This window comes from Crocuta crocuta, unplaced genomic scaffold, assembly GCF_008692635.1.
Source record: "Crocuta crocuta isolate KB4526 unplaced genomic scaffold, BGI_CrCroc_1.0 scaffold147, whole genome shotgun sequence".
In the NCBI taxonomy this organism is placed as follows: domain Eukaryota; kingdom Metazoa; phylum Chordata; class Mammalia; order Carnivora; family Hyaenidae; genus Crocuta; species Crocuta crocuta.
Window position 1 is genome coordinate 5,077,209 of NW_027532594.1, and position 17,146 is coordinate 5,094,354.

The following is a 17,146-nucleotide window of genomic DNA, read 5'->3' on the forward strand; positions in this document are numbered from 1 at the left end:
TTGCATTCCCACCGACAGTGCAAGAGTGTTTCCCTTTCTCCACATCCTCACCAACACCTGTTATTACTTTTTTTATGTTGTTGACTTTATTCTGACAGATGTGAGGTGATATCTCATTGTAGTTTTGATTTGCATTTCTCTGATGATAAGTGATGATGAGCACTTTTTCATGTGGCCATCTGGACGTCTTCTTTTGAAGAACTATCTGTTTATGTTTTCTGCCCATTTTTAAGTTGGATTATTTGTTTTCTGGGTGTTGAGCTGTATAAGTACTTTATATATTTTGGATACTAACCCTTTATCAGATATGTTATTTGCATAGGTCTTTTCCATTCCATTACCTTTCCGTTTTGTTGATTGTTACTTTGTGCAGAAGCTTTTTATTTTTAGGGGTCCCTGGGTGGCTCAGTCAGTTAAGCGTCCGACTTCGGCTCAGGTCATGATCTCATGGTTTGTGGGTTTTAGCCCTGTGTCGGGCTCTGAGCTGACAGCTAGCTCAGAGTCTGGAGCCAGTTTTGGATTCTGTGTCTCCCTCTCTCTCCGACCCTCCTCTGCTCATGCTGTCTCTCTCTCTCAGAAATAAACATTTTAAAAAAATTTTAAAGAAGCTTTTTATTTTGATATAACCCCAATAGCTTATTTTTGCTTTTGTTTCCCTTTCCTCAGGACACATACCAAGAAGAAGTTGCTACCTCTGATGTCAAAGAAGTTACTGCCTGTGTTCTTTCTCCTCCAGTATTTTAATGGTTTCCTACCTCACATTTAGGTCTTTAATCCATTTGCACTTATTTTTGTGTATAGCGTAAGAAAGTGGTTCAGTCTCATTCTTTTGCATGTTGCTGTCCAGTTTTCCCAACACCATTTGTTGAAAAGACCATCTTTTTCCCATTGGATATTCTTTCCTGCTTTGTCAAAGATTTAATTGACCATATAATTGTAGGTTTATTTCTGAATTCTCTGTCCGAGTCCATTGATCTGTTTGTCAGTTTTTGTGCCAGCACCATATTTGATGCCACCAGCTTTGCTCTTCTTTTTCAAGATTTCTTTGGCTATTGGCAGTCTTTTGTGGTTCCATACAAATTTTAGGATTGTTTGTTCTAGTTCTATGAAAAATGCTGTTAGTATTTTGATAGGGATTACATTAAATCTGTAGATTACTTTGGGTAGGATAGACATTTTAACAATATTTAATGTAGATGTTTTAACAGTATTCTTCCAATCCATGAGCATGGAATGTCTTTCCATTTCTTTGTGTTATGTTCAGTTTCTTTAATCAGTGTTTTATGGTTTGCAGAGTACAGGTCTTTCACCTCTTTGTTTAGATTTATTCCTAGGTTTCTTATTATTTTTGGTGTAATTGTAAATGCGATTGTTTTCTTAATTTCTCTTTCTGCTGCTTTGTTATTGTCGGGTAGAAATGTGATAGATTTCTGTTGATTTGCATTCTGCAACTTTATTGAATTTATTGGTTCTAGTGATTTTTTTGGTGGTGTCTTTTGGGTTTTCTATATTAGTATCATGTCATCTGCAAATAGTGAAAATTGTACTTCTTCCTTACCAATTTGGATGTCTTTGACTTCTTTTGTTGTCTGTTTGCTGTGGCTTGTACTTCCAATACTATGTTGAATAAACCGGTGATAGTAGACATTCTTGTCTTGTTCTTGACCTTAGGGAAAAGGCTCTCAGTTTTTCCTCATTTTTAAAAAGTTTGTTTATTTATTTTTAGGGGTGAGTAGAACAGAGAGACATTGAGAGAATCCCAAGCAGGCTCCATGCTGACAGCATGGAGCTTGATGCAGGGCTTGATCTCATGACCCTGGGATCATGACCTGGGCTGAAATCAAGAGTTGGAGGCTTAAGTGACTGAGCCAGCCAGGTGTCTCTCAGTTTGTCCCCATTGAGGATGATGTTAGCTGTGTGTTTTTCAGGGATGGCCTTTATTGAGATATATTCCCTTGAAGCCTACTTTGTTAAGGGTTTTTTTTTTTTTTTTTTTTAAATCATGAATGGATATTGTACCTTGTAAAAATGTTTTTCCTACATTTGTTGAAATGATCATATAGTTCTTATCCTTTCCCTTATGTGATGTATCACACTGATTTATTTGCAAATATTGAATCATTTGCAACCCACGAATAAATCCCACTTGATTGTGGTGAATTATATTTTAAAGGTATTGTTGGATTGGTTTGCTAATATTTTGTTGAGGATTTTTGCATCTATGTTTATCAGAGATATTGGCCTCTAGTTCTGTTTTTTTGTGGTGTCATTATCTGGTTTTAGTAGTATAAGGGTAGTGCTGGCCTCATAGAATGAATTTGGAAGATTTCTTTCCTTTTCTAAGACTTTGGAATAAGTTGAGAAGAATAAGTATTTACTCTTATTTTGGTAGAATTCATCATATGTAAAGCTGTCTGGTCCTGGACTTTGGTTTTTTGGTTATGTTTTGATTACTGATTCAATATCTTTGTTGGTTATCAGTCTGTTCAAATTTTCTATTTTTCTGTTTCAGTTTGGTAGTTTTTATGTTTCTAGGACTTTATTTTTTTCTAATTTGTCCCATTTGTTGTCATATAGTTTTTCATAATATTCTCTTATGTTTTTGTATTTTGTGGTGTTATTTCTCCTTTCTCCTTTGACTTTATTTGGGTCCTTTCTCTCTTTTCTTGATAAGTCTGGCTAGAAGCTTATCAGTTTTATTGTTTTTTCCCCAAAGAATCATCTCCTCATTTTATTGATTGTTCTATTGCTTTTTTAGTTTCTATATCATCAATTTCTGTTCTAATTTTTATTCTGTCTTTCTGCTGGTTTTATGTTTTGTTCATTCTTTTTCTAGCCCCTTAAGGTGCAAGGTTAGGTTGTTTATTTGAGATTTTGTTTTTTTGCTTCTTGAGGTAGGCCTGTATTGCTATAGACTTCCCTCTAAGAACTTCTTCTGCTACATCTCAGAGGTTTTGGACCATTGTGTTCTTATTTTCATTTGCTTCCATGTACTTTTTTATTCTTTTATTTCCTGGCTGACCCATTCGTTGTTTGGTAGCATGTTATTTAACCTCCATGTATTTGTGTTCTTTCCAGAATTTTTCTAGTGATTGACTTCTAGTGTCATAGTGTTGTGGTCAGAAAAATGTTCAATCTTCTTGAATTTGTTCAGGTTTGTTTTGTGGGCTAATATGTGTTATCCAGGAGAATGTTCCATGTGCACTTGAAAAGAATGCGTATGCTGCTGTTTTAGGATAGAATGTTCTGAAAATATCTGTTAAATCGATCTGTTCCAGTGTGTTATTCAAAGCTATTATTTCCTTCTTGATTTTATATTTAGATATCTGTCCATTGCTGTATGTGGGGCGTTAAAGTCCCCTACTATTGTATTACTATCAATTAGTTTCTTTATATTTTTTCTTAATTGGTTTTATGTATTTGGGTACTCCTATGTTGGGTGCATAAATATTTACAATTATTATGTCTTCTCATTGGGTTGCCCCCTTTATTAATATATAGTGTCTTTCCTTGTCTTTTGTTTGTTTTTATTAAATATTTTTTAGCACTTATTTATTTTTTGAGAGACAGAGTGTGAGCCAGGGAGGGGCAGAAAGAGAAGGACACACAGAATCCAAAGCAGACTCCAGGCTCTGAGCTGTCAGCACAGAGCCTGATGCAGGGCTTGAACTCACAAGCTGTGAGATCATGACCTGGGCTGAAGTTGGACACTTGACTGAGCCACCCAGGCACCCCTGTTACAGTCTTTGTTTTAAAATGAAATCTACTTTGTTGGATATAAAAATTGCTACTCTAGCTTTCTTTTGATGTCCTTAGGCAGAATAGATGTTTCTCCAGCCTTTCACTTTCAATATGCAGGTGTCTTTATAAAAATCTTTTATATTTTTTATAAAATTTATTTTAGGTCTAAAATGAGTCTCTTGTATGCAGCATATATATGGATCTTTTTTTTTTTTTAATCCATTCTATGATTCTATGTCTTTTGATTGGAGTATTTAATTCATTTACATTCAAAGTAATTATTTATTAATAGATGTATTTGTTGTCATTTCATTACTTGTTTTGTGGTCGTTTCTGAAGATTTTCTCTGATCTGTCTGGTCTTTCTCCCTTTCATGTTTTGCTGCTTTTCCTTAGTGATATATTTGGATTTCTTCATCTTTATTCTTTGTATATTAGGTTTTTTTTTGATACATAGTTATCATTGGGTTTGTATATAACCTCTTTTGCATATAGCAATCTATATTAAGTTGATGGTCGTTTGAGTTTGAACTCATTCTTTTCTCCTCCCCATGTTTTAGGAATATGTTATTCCTTTTCTCATTAGTTCCTTAGCTCCTTTTTTACAGAAATATTCATTTTTATGGCTTTTGTGTTTCCTACCTCTATACTCTCACTTTTGATCTTTTTTTTCTTTTTTTCTTGAAAGAGCACACAAGCTGTGGGGATGGGCAGAGGGAGAGAGAGATAGAATATTAATCCAAAGCAGGCTCCAGGCTGAGCTGTCAGCACAGAGCCCAACGTGGGGCTCAAACTCACGAACTGCTAGATCATGACCCAGGGCTGAAGTTGGATGTTCAACCAACTGAGCCACTCAGTTGAGTGCCCCTCAAACAACTGTTAGTTTTGATTCTCCCCCGTCCATAGTCTGTTTCATTTATTTCTGCTCTAAACTTTATTTCCTCCCTTTAGCAAGCTTTGGTTTAGATTGTTTTTCTTTATCTAGTTCCTTGAAATATGAAGCTAGATGGTTAATTTGAGATCTCTCTTCTTTCACCTAAGGATTTATAGCTATAAACTTCTTAGCACTGCATCCCATAAGTTTTGGTATGTCATGTTTTCATTTTAATTTGGCTTGAGATATTTTCTATTTTCTTTTTAGAGAGAGAGCATGCAGGAGTAGGTGAGAAGAGCAGAGGAAGTGAGAGAATCTTTTTTTTTTTTTAATGTTTATTTTTGAGAGAGAGACAGACAGACATGAGCAGGGGAAGGGCTGAGAGCGAGAGAGACACAGAATCTGAATCAGGCTTCAGGCTCTGAGCTGTCAGCACAGCTGACAGGGGGAGACGGGGAGAGGGAAAGAAACTTAAACAGACTGCATGCTCAGTGCAGAGCCTGACACAGGTCTTGATCCCACAACCCTGGGATCATGACCTGAGCTGAAATCAAGAGTTAGATGCTCAACCAATTGAGCCACCTAGGTGCCCCTGTCTTGAGATATTTTCTAATTCTCTTTGTGATTTCTTTGATGCACTAATTTAAGAATGTGTTTAATTTCCACATACTTGTAGACTTTCCAATTTTTCTTTCTACTACTGATTTATAGTTTTACTCCACTGTGATCAGAAAGATACTGATATAAATTTTTAAAACTTTTCTTAAGACTTATTTTGTGGCTATTACTAATATGTGTTCAGTCCTGGAGAATGTTCCATGTGCAGTGTGCCGTTGTTGCAGGGAAAATGTTCTGTGTATGTCTGATAGATGCAACTAGTCTATAAGCGTTGTTTAAATCCTGCTTCCTTATTCATCTTCTGGTTGTTCTACCCATTATTAAAAGTCAGTTATTGAATCTCCTGCTCTTATTGTATTGCAATCTATTTCTCTCTTCAGTTCTGTTGTCTGCTTCATATATTTAGGTGCTGTAGTATTTGTTGCCTATATATTTATAATTGTTTTATCTTAAAAAATTTTTTTTAATGTTTATTTATTCTTGAGAGACAGAGTATGATCTGGGGAGGGGGAGAGAGGGAGACACAGAATCTGAAGCAGGCTCCAGCCTCTGAGCCATCAGCACAGAGCCCAGTGTGGGGATTGAACCCACAGACTGTGAGATCATGACCTGAGCTGAAGTCGGATGCTCAACAGACTGAGCCACCCAGGCACCCCTATAATTGCTATACCTTCATGATGAACTGACCATTCTGATAATAATATAGCTATCTCTGCTCTCTTTTGGTTACCATTTGCATGGAATATATTTTTCCATTCTTCCACTTTCAGCCAATGTATGTCCTTAGATGAAATTTAGCCTTTTATAGATAGCATATAGATTCTCTTTTTCATCTTATCCATTGAGACAATCTATGTCTTTTGACTGGGGAATTAAATCATTTATATTTAATGTAATTACTGATAGGGAAAGAATTAGTACTGACATTTTGTTAATTGTTTTCTGTATGTTTGATAGCTTTTCCTCATTTCCCCTTAGTCTTTCCTTTGTGTTTTATTAATTTTTTTGTTAGTGACATTCTTTGATTTCTTTCTCATTTCTTTTTGTGTAAATTTTTTGTGATTACCATGGGGAGTATATTAAAAAATCTGTTACAACAGTCTATTTTAAATTCATAATTTGAATTACATACAAATTCTCTGCCCACTCCCACCTTGTTATTGATGTCACAAATTATATGTTGAACCCATTAACAGATTTATTTTTTTTATGCCTATCTTTCCAATTCTATACAAAAACTAAAAGTGTACTTATGTGCCAAAATCACAATAATGCAGGTTTCTGTATTTGTCATATATTTACTGCTACCAGAGAACTTTATATTTCCAAATGGATTGCTCTGTAACATCCTTTTGTTCCAATGTAAAGGACTTTCTTTAGCATTTCTGGTAGGGCAGGTCTAGTGGTAATGAACTCCCTCCGATAAATTCTGGGAAAGTCATAATTTCTCCCTATTTTTAAAGAACAGTTTTGCTGGATACTTTATTGTTGGTTGGTAGTTTTTTCCTTTCTTTGAATATATCATTCTACTGTTCTTTGTCCTGTAAGGTTTTGTCATCTTCTTCTTTTTTTAAAGTAATCTCTACACCCAACATGGGGCTCAAACTCATGACCCTGAGATCAAGAGTTGCATGCTCCACTGAGCCAGTCAGGTGCCCCTCAGGCTTATAATGTTTATGCTGAGAAACCTGTTGAAATCTTGTGGAGGTTCCCTTGTACAAGACATTTCTTTCAGGATTTTTTTTTTTTTTTGGCCTTTCATTAGTTTGATTATAATGTGTCCTAGTGTGATTTCTTTGGATTTATCTTAGAATTTGTTGAGCATCTTGAATTAGTATGCCCACTTCTTTCCTCAAAGTTGGTTTTCATTCATTATTCCTTTAAATAAGTTCTCTGTTCCTTTTGCTCTCTCTTCTCCCATAACATGTTTATTGGCCTGCTTGATGATGCCCCGTAAGTCCCTTAGGCTCTCCACTTCATTTTACTTTTTGTCCCCCTGACTTGATAATATCAAATAACCTGTCTCCCAGGGTGGCTGCTGCTTTCTTCGGTCTGATCAAGTCTCCTGTTGAACTTCTCTAGTGAATTTTTCAATTCACTTGTTTTTCAGCTCAGAATTTGTTCTTTTTAATAGTTTGTCTCTTTGACAACAATCTCATTTTGTTTATGTCTTTTCCTGGCTTATTAATCTTGTTTTTAGTTCACTGAGTATCTTTAAAGCAATTGTTTTAAATTTTCACCAGTTAATTCAGAAATTTTCATTTTTTTAGGGTCAGTTTCAGGAGATCTTTGCTTTTAAAAAAAGTATTTAAAGAGAGAGTGTGAGTAGGAGAGGGGTGGAGCGAGAGAATCCCAAGCAGGCTCTGCACTGTCAGCGCAGAACTTGACTCAGGGCTTGATCACATAAACCATGAAATCATGACCTAAGCAGAAACCAAGAGTTGGCTACTCAACTGACCAAACCACCCAGGCACCCCTGGAAATTTTTGTTTTGTAGGTTATATGCCTTGTGAACTTTGTTGAGTTTTGGGCATTTGAAAAACAGCCACCTCTTCCAGCCTTTACTTGGCTTTGCCAATCAGCCTAGCTAGAGGCTCATGAACCTCTCAAACTGTTTTGGAGGATGTATCCTCTCTGGGTGTGTGTGTGTACTTTCGTTCCAGGATACACATCTACTTCTAACTGTCTGAATTTTCCTAAGAGACTTGTCCTGTTTCTTCTCAGGACGTTCCTGTTTCAGTTTCTATTGCATCTGTCTGTACTGTCTTGCAACCTCTGCAGTGCAGAACACTGTAAACTCCCTACTGCTCTCTAACACCCCTCTGTGCTCACTTCTATTGTCAATGCTTTCTAATTAGCATCCAAACCTTGCCCCCACTCCTGCTAATGCTCCAAGTCAGGTCAGACAGAATCTAGTCTCTCGAGCAGTCCCAAGACAAGCCAGAGTGTTGGACACAAGTTCTACTTTTCTTTTTCTGTCCTAAGGGAAGAGGCACAAATTGGGAGTTTCTTCTCATTTGTGTCCTGCTGTGCCTAGTAGGGAGAGGGGCTGTGGTGAGCATATTTCTACTAACTTCCCTGCACTTTTGGTATAGCTTCCTCCTAGTTTTGTGTTTCCGTGGGTGCTGTAGCTTCCCAACTGGTTTCTAGAGTCCTTACAAGGTGTTTGGTCCTCAATGTTGTTAACTCAGTGTCTGTGGGAAATGAGGACCTGGAACTTCACTGGTGATGTTACTTCCTATTCACCTGCCTTTTGCTGTCACTTGATAATCACTAGTCACAAATGTGCAAATAAATTTCCACCATATCTTAATGATGGAAAACATGCTTATCTGTCAAGTTTTATTCAAAACTAATTTGAAGTACCTAAACTATTAGAAAAATAAAAATCTCTAAGCTTTTAAATGAATTTGAAATCATCATTTATATAATTTAAGCTTAAAAATTATGGTATACATAGATGTGTTCAGAATTCTTATAGTAAGAGATATAGAGTTAAATTTAGCCTAATAAAAATTTTTCCCAATTTTTACAAATAAAACCTCCTGAGATTAAAAAAAATAATTGAATCCTGGAAAACTCACCCAGAAATCTTTTCATTATTTAAGAAACTTTCCTCTCCCAGGTGGACGTTTTTGGTATCCCATTAAGTATTTAACCTTCCTCAATTGTTTTGTCAAGTCTTAAAGGATTATTGTAACATTACAAATCCTGTGTATTTAGTTTTGAGAAAACATTCTGAGTAACAGGAAACACCTGTTAAATGAGGTGTTGAAACATCAACTTTGTATCACAGGCAAGCCTTGATTACTTTAGGTATAAACATACTTTTTTACTTGTTAAAGTTTTCAACTTGTGATTTCTAAAGCCTGTGATTCTCAAAGCTTCAGTGGACTAAGATAATGCATTCAGGTGATCTTAAAATAACTTAAAAAAAAAAATTAGCATGTAAGGGATGGGCAGAGAGAATCTCAAGTAGGATCTGTGCTGTTGTTGCCAAGCTCGATGCAGGGCTCCATCTCATGAACCATGAGATCATGACCTGAGCTGAAATCAAGAGTCAGATGCTTAACCAATTGAGCCACCCAGGTGCCACAATCTTACATTTTTAAGAAGTACAAAAAACTAAGTGTAGAATGAATAAAATTTTAACTATGTGCAGTGTAAACTTGTTGGGTTCACCTGTATTGCTATAACTCTACAGACAGAAAAGTGCAAAGGCATGATGTGAATTCAATGTGTAGGATCATGTATGTATTACTGTAAGCTAATCAGAAATGGACTTATGTGGGGCTCCTGGCTAGGTCATTCAGCTGAGCGTCCATCTTTGGCTCACGTTGTGATCTTGTGGTTCACAAGTTTAAGACCCGCATCAGGCTCTGTGCTGACAGCTCAGACCTGGAGCCTGCTTAGGATTCTGTGTTGCCCTCTTTCTGCCCCTCCCCTGCTTGTGCCCCTCTCTCAAAAATATTTTTAAAAATAGAAAAGAAATGGACCTATGTTTCTTTAAATATAAAATATATTGATAATAACAGTCTTATCCTCTCACCAGGATATATAATTTTGAAGGCAGGAACTATTTCACCTCCCTACTCTCACCCACATATTATAAATTTGTAGGCACTGGATTGAGCTAAAATGTTTTGATGAGTAAGAGTTATTATAACAACTTTGATTAAATGTAGAGCTTTTTTCTTCCTTGCTGGACACATCAATATTTTTACTACCTGCTACAGTTTTTTTTTTTTTTTTTTTNATGCATTCCTAACCAATAACAGTAAATTAAGCTTATAAGTTAACTAAATGTTTAAATTTTTATATATTTATAAAGTTCCAGGATTTAAACTGTAGCTATGTATACATACTATAAAATATTTGGTGGCAAATCTTTATTGTAAAGACAAAGTCACAATTTGTTAAATCCACCCACCTATGCTACTTGCAGGGCCTTTCAAGCAATAACGTGTGTTTATTACCATAAACAAGACATTAGCATCCTTTTTCTTTCAGGAATAGAATTTAATGATTCATCACTTACATATAACATCCAGTGCTTTTTTGTCCTGTTGTCACTCCTTGTTTCTAAATTTCTTTTAAAGGACTTTAAGTAATCTGTACACCCAATGTAGGGCTTGGACCCTGAGATCAAGAGTTGCATGCTCCACCAACTGAGCCACGTGCCCCTGTTTCTAATAATTCTTATTTGAACTCTAGAACATCTCTGTTCAAAAGGGACAAATGGCATTGAGAGTTTGCCATTTAAGTGTGACTCTACTTGGCTAATACAATTAAACAGAAATTCAGAATGGTAATGGATTGTGAAGTCATAACTTTTATGAGATTGAGACAGCACATAAAATTGGAGAAAAAGGATTTATTGAAAAATACCAATAATACTGACAGACTTCAAAAGCAATTCACGCTTCCAGAATACAAATACTTAATACATTTTTTCCAAATCTGTTTGCATTTCAAAGTTAGCATTTTTGTAAATCAAATTTGATAACCTGACTAAAAATATTTTCCAGCTTTAGTTTGAAAGAGCTGCACAATCTTTAAAGTGGGGACCATGAGGCAGGCAGAATGCACCTGGGACTGCGCAGCAGTCTACAGCAACATTTCCCACAACTTCAGTGCTGGAAACAAAATACTGCACAAGACAGCTGCCCTCCAGTGTCATAGAATCTAGGGAAATAGCATATCAAAAGATAGCTAGCTTTTCTTATAATTTATACACTTTCATTTAAGATTGCTTTTTTGAAGAAAATCTTTAAGAATGCCACTGTAATTTAATGTCATCCAATAGGTAAATTAAAAAAAAAAACTATAATGAAAGAAATGAACTATTGCCATCGAAATGGTCTTTGCCGAGCTGTAATAATTCTATGTTTAGATGCAAAAAATTAACACATATGCAAGTTTAATTCGAAACCACGCAAATTATGTATGTAGGCTCAGATAGTAGCAGTGTTCACTTTTATTACTAATAGCTTAACTGGAACAGCCACTCTATTCATTCCACCAGCAGAAATAGCAGCACCAGGATCTAAAATTCTTTATGTATAAAAAGCTTATGTCATTATCCAACTCCCATTCTTTGCATGCTCCAATTCTTGTTATCTTATTTAACATAAAAGCAACAGGATTTGGAGAGTTACTATTTGCTGTATTAAAACAGTTATACAGCATCTTGTACTGTCAAAAAGCAAAATACTGTGAATGGCAGCCCTTCTTCACAGCTCTACACTTGAAGCTGCCAAGCATTCACTGCTCGTGCCAGCAGTGGTATTTCCACAGTAATAGAGCAGAAACTAAAGGAATCATGGCACAATGGATTTCTGAATTCTTTTATCTACCATTGGTCCTGGGGCTTAGTACCTTCCCCTTGTAGACTATATCTGCGGATCATTCCATTATCTTTAATGGAGGAAAGGCATCAGGTCATATAGCGGGTAATGGCTCTCAGAGCGTAGAGGAGTTCCGCTTGCATCCTAGCTTCTATAAGAAGCAGATTAACATGAACCTGAATACAAAACACATTATTTAAGGGAGGGTTGTAAGCATTCCCAAGTGTTTCAGTGTATCTAGTGTCCCCCCCAATATAAGTACATTTTCTATGTGCCACTGAATAACTTAGAAGTCTTAAATTTGTCTCAAACTGAAAGCCATTCTAATGCTCTTTTTGGATAGATACTGAGCTCATATTTGATAACATCTCTTCTTACAGGTTTGTTATATTTCAGAAAATCTAGACATTGCTTATTTAGAATACCAACCTCCCCTGCCAAATCATCACTTAATAATTTCAATAGTTTAAAAAAGATGGTTCAAAGACCAGACATTTCTATCTATAAACAATTCTCCTAAGCAGTGACAGCCATGCCAGCACTTCTGAAGTGGGGCCAGCCACGTGTCTGCCCTGTCTTTATTCTTTTACTCTAGAACTATAATGAGATTCCCTTACAAGGAATACCAGAGATAGCTGTGCTGGAATGCTTTTCTCAGGTTGGAAGAGGTTGATGGAAAAGATTTGGGAGCCATTAGATTAGGTGAAGGAATAAGAATCACTGCTAAGTTACAGAGCAAACCACAGTAGGTACCTACCTTCTCAGAGTGCTTAAACTGCCTCCAGAAGCTATCATACATTCTTTTGGTAACCTTTTCAGGAGTGCAAACAACAGTCTTGATATAAACTTTAAAGCTACGATCCAGTAACTGGTTAATTTCACCATAGTCATAGTCATCATATCTGTTAAAAGATAAAGTGAGAACTATATATTTTTAACATACAGTTTGCTGTCTTTTCAAAGTATGGACATTAGTAGTAAATGCTGTATTTTTCTTCCCTCCCCATGTAGGCAGCTGTCTCCCCAAAATAACTGCTTTATCATGTTTAATTGGAGGTGAATGAATGACTATAAAGCGGGTAAGAAACAGAGAAGTTAGGGAGATGAACAGGAAACTTGCCAGTGCCCAAGCAACAGTATAGACTTATAATCAAAGAAGCGATTGCACTGAGGAAATTGTGAAAACAGAATTTGAGTATTGTTAAAATTAAGAATTCCACATATTAAACACTGTTATTGGTTACTACTGCATGATATATAGATCATAATCTGCTTGTGTAAGTGAAAACAATTAACAGTCATCTCCCNCATGAGGAAAAAAATGGTGGGGGATTGGCAGAGGATTATTCCAGAGGGAAGGATGATTTATAGTCAGCCTCACAGTGTCTACACTTAGGACAAGCTGTTCTGCTTTAAGCCAAGATGGTGTCTGCTCTGCCCCACTGGGCGATAGTTTCTACAACATCCAGGGACTGAAGCCTCTTGTTTGTTGTTCAGTCAAAAAGGAAAAAAAGCTCTTGCAAAGCTGGTTCTACTACCATTCTGGAGACTAAGTAGTCTGGTCACTGATAAAACGAATAGCAAGAGAAAACCTGATTTTATAGCTGAAATAATCAAAGTCCTAAAACACAGCGCTTATGTGCATATGTTAGAAGGTGGTATATAATGGCTGCACTTCCTGTATAATATGACTGAATACCTAATGGGACGAGAAAGTTTTGCATTTTGATGAAGTATCATGGGAGTAGGTACTGTTCAGAAGGAGCTTGAGAATAGCCAAGGGCACTATAAGCATACTTAGTTCCAAGAAGATAGGAGATGATACAAAGAGAAAAGATACCAAAGATTCCTCTATGCTCTAGGACCAGCTTGCTTGCCCTCCCCTGTACCTGAAGGCAATGTCCCTAACTTTCCCTTCCCTTCTGCCGAGCTAGGAGAGAGGAAATAAAACAAGCTGCATTAAATTTTTTTTTTTTTCTCATAAGTGACATAAAAATAAGCTATTGGGGAAGGGATAGTTTTGAAAATTATACATATATATAATATATATATAGTGTATCTCTGTGTATGTGTTTCAAGCACTTGAATAATTTAGCTCAAAGGAAAATATCTCTTTGTAAACATAATAGACTAACCTTATTCCAAACATGCAGTGAATATAGTTCCAAATAGCCCGTCTAAGCATTGAGGTATCAACATCTTTGTGCATTGCCATTGTATTATAAGTAAGATTGTAAGCAATGTGAAATTTTTCATCAATCAACTGTCCCACATCTGGATAAAGGCGATTTACCAAAGAATAACCATGGTCTTCCCAGCAATAGTCCTAAATACAGAGAACATAACAAATGTGAATAATTAAAATGTGGCCAAGTATAGTTCATATGGCAGAGCAGTAGAAATAGGTCAGATTACTGGCATTTGGAATCCACTGACTTTCTAGTATGTTCCCTGCAGCACGCAAGCCTTTTGTAGCTCAGTGAGTTTAAAAACCAGTGAGATTCTTACACACAGGCCATCCATTTTCAGCTTTCTCTGTCTCTTCATTCAGCATCCAGAGGCAACCCATCTTGGGAGTCATCTCTCCTTTTCCATAGCTGCAGCTACTCAAATGGTCCTCAAATTTTTGTCAATTTTTAATTCAACACAACCGTCACTCATTCCTTTTCCTCCTACCTCCGGATTCTTAGCATTATTAACTGAGTATCCTAGTTAGTTTTCTTACACTAAATTTCCCTGCTTCTCCTCTTTCTACCTCAAGCAAAATAAGCCCCTACACTACTTCTATATTGCTCTCAAATTTATTTTCCTGAAACACCTCTTTGGTCAGTTTTGTAGGTTTTAACCAGAGTAACAACATATCAATTTTAAATTAGCTTCACCCTAATCAGAAGTAGGAATCCTTTGCTTGAAGCACTCAGCAGCCCAGCCAATTTCTTTATGATCCCTTCCCTCACTCTGTCCTTCAATCTAAGCTCAATGTATTGCCTATAGTCTCCTCTGCTTTACGATGCCTATGCTTTTGTACCATTCAAATCTCTCAAATCCTAACTCCCACCGTAACATTTCCAATCCACATGATCTCTTCAATTCTAATCTATTATATTTCTTGACACAATTATACTATCAAGTAGAAATATTCTATAATGCTTCCTTGTGCCTAATTTTTGTCCCTTTAAACAACATCTTCATCCCTTGAGCAAAGAAACACAATTTTATAGTTCTCAAATTTTCATAATTTTGATAAAATAGCTTTTACTTAATTGGACCCTCACAATAACAAAGTTGGGAATATCAACTCATCTAAATTAAATATTTATACAATAGACTATTTAAGAAATACAGTTATGCTGCAGTATGTTTATATTAATGGACTGGATTGGAAACAGTCTTACATGGCTTAGAGTACAGAATAAATACTTGCTAATTAATTGAAGATTTTCAACTTTTACTGTGGAACCAGAGACTATGGCTACTGTTGCTCCTGAGATATATTTGCAAAGCACTTTTAGCATAGTACCCCCTACCAAGCAAAAACAGGAGGAGCCTAGTATCCTTGAGGACACTAAGTCCCTAAGTTTCCATAGACTCAGAATTATACTGAGGAAGTTTTAATGTATATTTCAAAGTTCATGATTTCAGAGCTAAAGAAACTGGATCTACCAAAAATATTTCTATTCCCCACATCACTAATTTTATTCACTCTGAGAAGTGTTAAGTAATTTTGAATAACATTTATGTGAATCCTCTCAAGGTTTAATTTAAAACCCTCAAAAATGTTCATTGCTTCAAGTAATATTCAGTACATAGTTCACAGGGAATTAGGATAATGTAATTGTCATGATTTTACGGTCTATGTTATCAGTAAGAACACCCAAATTATAAAGAAAACCAGCAAAAACTTACTTTCCCTAAAAAAGAGTAAATAAAGCACACTTTAAATAAATTTCACTTTTGAATTTTTCATCCTCTTTCCCTCTACTCACATACACGTAATGCTTGAGAGGCCAGGGACATTTATTACTCAGGCCTGGTGCATATCAGGGCCCCACTTTAACACTCGGGCTCAGTAGGAGAGGAGAAGAAAATCCAATGCTATAAATGCTACTATTATTCATTATTTAGATATATTACGAACTTGAGTTTTGGCACACCATCTGGGAACCTAATCCAATATTGTAATTTAGTTTTATGGGTGAATGTTTTGATTTCTGAACAACTGATTTAGGAACTTTAACAATAAAATAAATATATTTAAGGGAATTGCCTGATAAAGAAAAGTTACGTCTTCAACATTCTATAATTCTCAAATCCAGGGCAGGGGGGTTTCGTATTTTAAGTCAGACTGAGATACTTCTAACTAATCACGAGCAATTTTACCTGGACTCGAAATGTTGGAACATGCATCCCGTGTCTAGAGAAATCCTTATAGCCATAACTGGTATCCTCAAAGTGACGAGATACATCTCTTGCTGGTGTAACTTCTTCATCATCTGAAATAATTAAAAAGCCACTGAAAGCTTTTCAAAAACAGAATGCTAGTTAAAATTCATTTTACCTATAACAAGTAAAAACAGGATAGCCCTTTCTCTGACAGTGAGTAATCAACTAAAGTCTTAAAACCGTAAAGAGAAGTAGCTTATTTACCATTAAATGGAATGTAATTAGATTTTGTTATAAAAATATTCATGGTTGAATTTTGATGCTTTGCATTTTTCTCTTTCCTATGCCTTCTATGTCCCCAGTTCTACTTAAAAGCATGTACTCAAAGTTTGAACACCTTTTGGGTAATCTTTATGGTGATTAATCATTTATGCTCTATACTTTAGCACTTGAATGATTTCTGTTTAAATATTAATGTCCTACAATATATAATATGATCTAACACCTCAAAGGGTCCTAGAAACAATACTGGAGTGGTGAATCATTTTTACAATGTTTCCTTAACTGCTCTAAACCTTTCTGGATTGCTTTCATGTTTGTTTGAAGTAAACAATAAAAAAAAAACTTTTCCTCAAGGAGAAACAAGGTAACATCCAACCTTCATTTATACACATTTTATTTTTTCTGGGTGTCTCAGTCAGTTAAGCATCTGACTCCTGATTTTGGCTCAGGTCATGATCTCAGGGTTTGTGAAACTGGGCTCTGTGCTGACAGCGTGGAGCCTGCTTGGGATATCTCTGCCGCTTTCTCAAAATAAATAAACTTAAAACATCTTTTTCTTTGCTATTAAGAAATTTGGTGCTTTTAACACATACGCTTTTTCACTCTGTTATCAAAATACATTTTGAGACACTTCCACTGTTTTTCCTGTAAATTACCTGATTTATATATTAAATCCTATACCCTGTATATAAAGGCCAAACATAAAGGATTTAAGTTTGTTGTCAATTGTCTAATAAGCAGTTCCATTTCACAAATCATTGTATTTTAAAGCTAAAAAGTAATCTCAGAGCTTTACAAACCCAATTTCCTAATTTTATTTAATTTCTTTAATGTTTGTTTATTTAGAAAGAGTATGTGAGTAGGAGAGGGGCAGAGAGAATCCCCAGCAGGCTCTGCATGGA

General features: G+C 35.8%; 2 protein-coding genes across 10 annotated transcripts in view; one reads left to right on the top strand and one right to left on the bottom strand.

Annotated features, from left to right (window-relative positions):
- ARMC2 (armadillo repeat containing 2) overlaps nt 1–17,146 on the top strand; it is a 134,827-nt gene that overhangs the window by 116,396 nt on the left and 1,285 nt on the right. For 5 of the 7 annotated variants that reach the window (XM_077780065.1, XM_077780060.1, XM_077780063.1 and 2 more), the window contains one exon: nt 12,591–12,658. The exons of the other annotated variants lie outside the window; for them this stretch is intronic. The gene's annotated coding sequence lies outside the window, so the exon portion shown is untranslated. The remainder of the gene's footprint in view (nt 1–12,590; nt 12,659–17,146) is intronic. 7 annotated transcript variants of the gene reach the window in all.
- The window catches only part of SESN1 (sestrin 1), a 117,339-nt gene continuing 110,784 nt past the window's right edge, over nt 10,592–17,146 (bottom strand). For all 3 annotated transcript variants that reach the window (XM_077780068.1, XM_077780071.1, XM_077780069.1), the window contains 4 exons: nt 15,960–16,072; nt 13,715–13,905; nt 12,337–12,481; nt 10,592–11,755 (listed from right to left, as the gene is read on the bottom strand). In XM_077780068.1, coding sequence (XP_077636194.1) covers nt 11,669–11,755; nt 12,337–12,481; nt 13,715–13,905; nt 15,960–16,072 — 536 coding nt within the window. In that variant the 3' untranslated portion in view covers nt 10,592–11,668. The remainder of the gene's footprint in view (nt 11,756–12,336; nt 12,482–13,714; nt 13,906–15,959; nt 16,073–17,146) is intronic.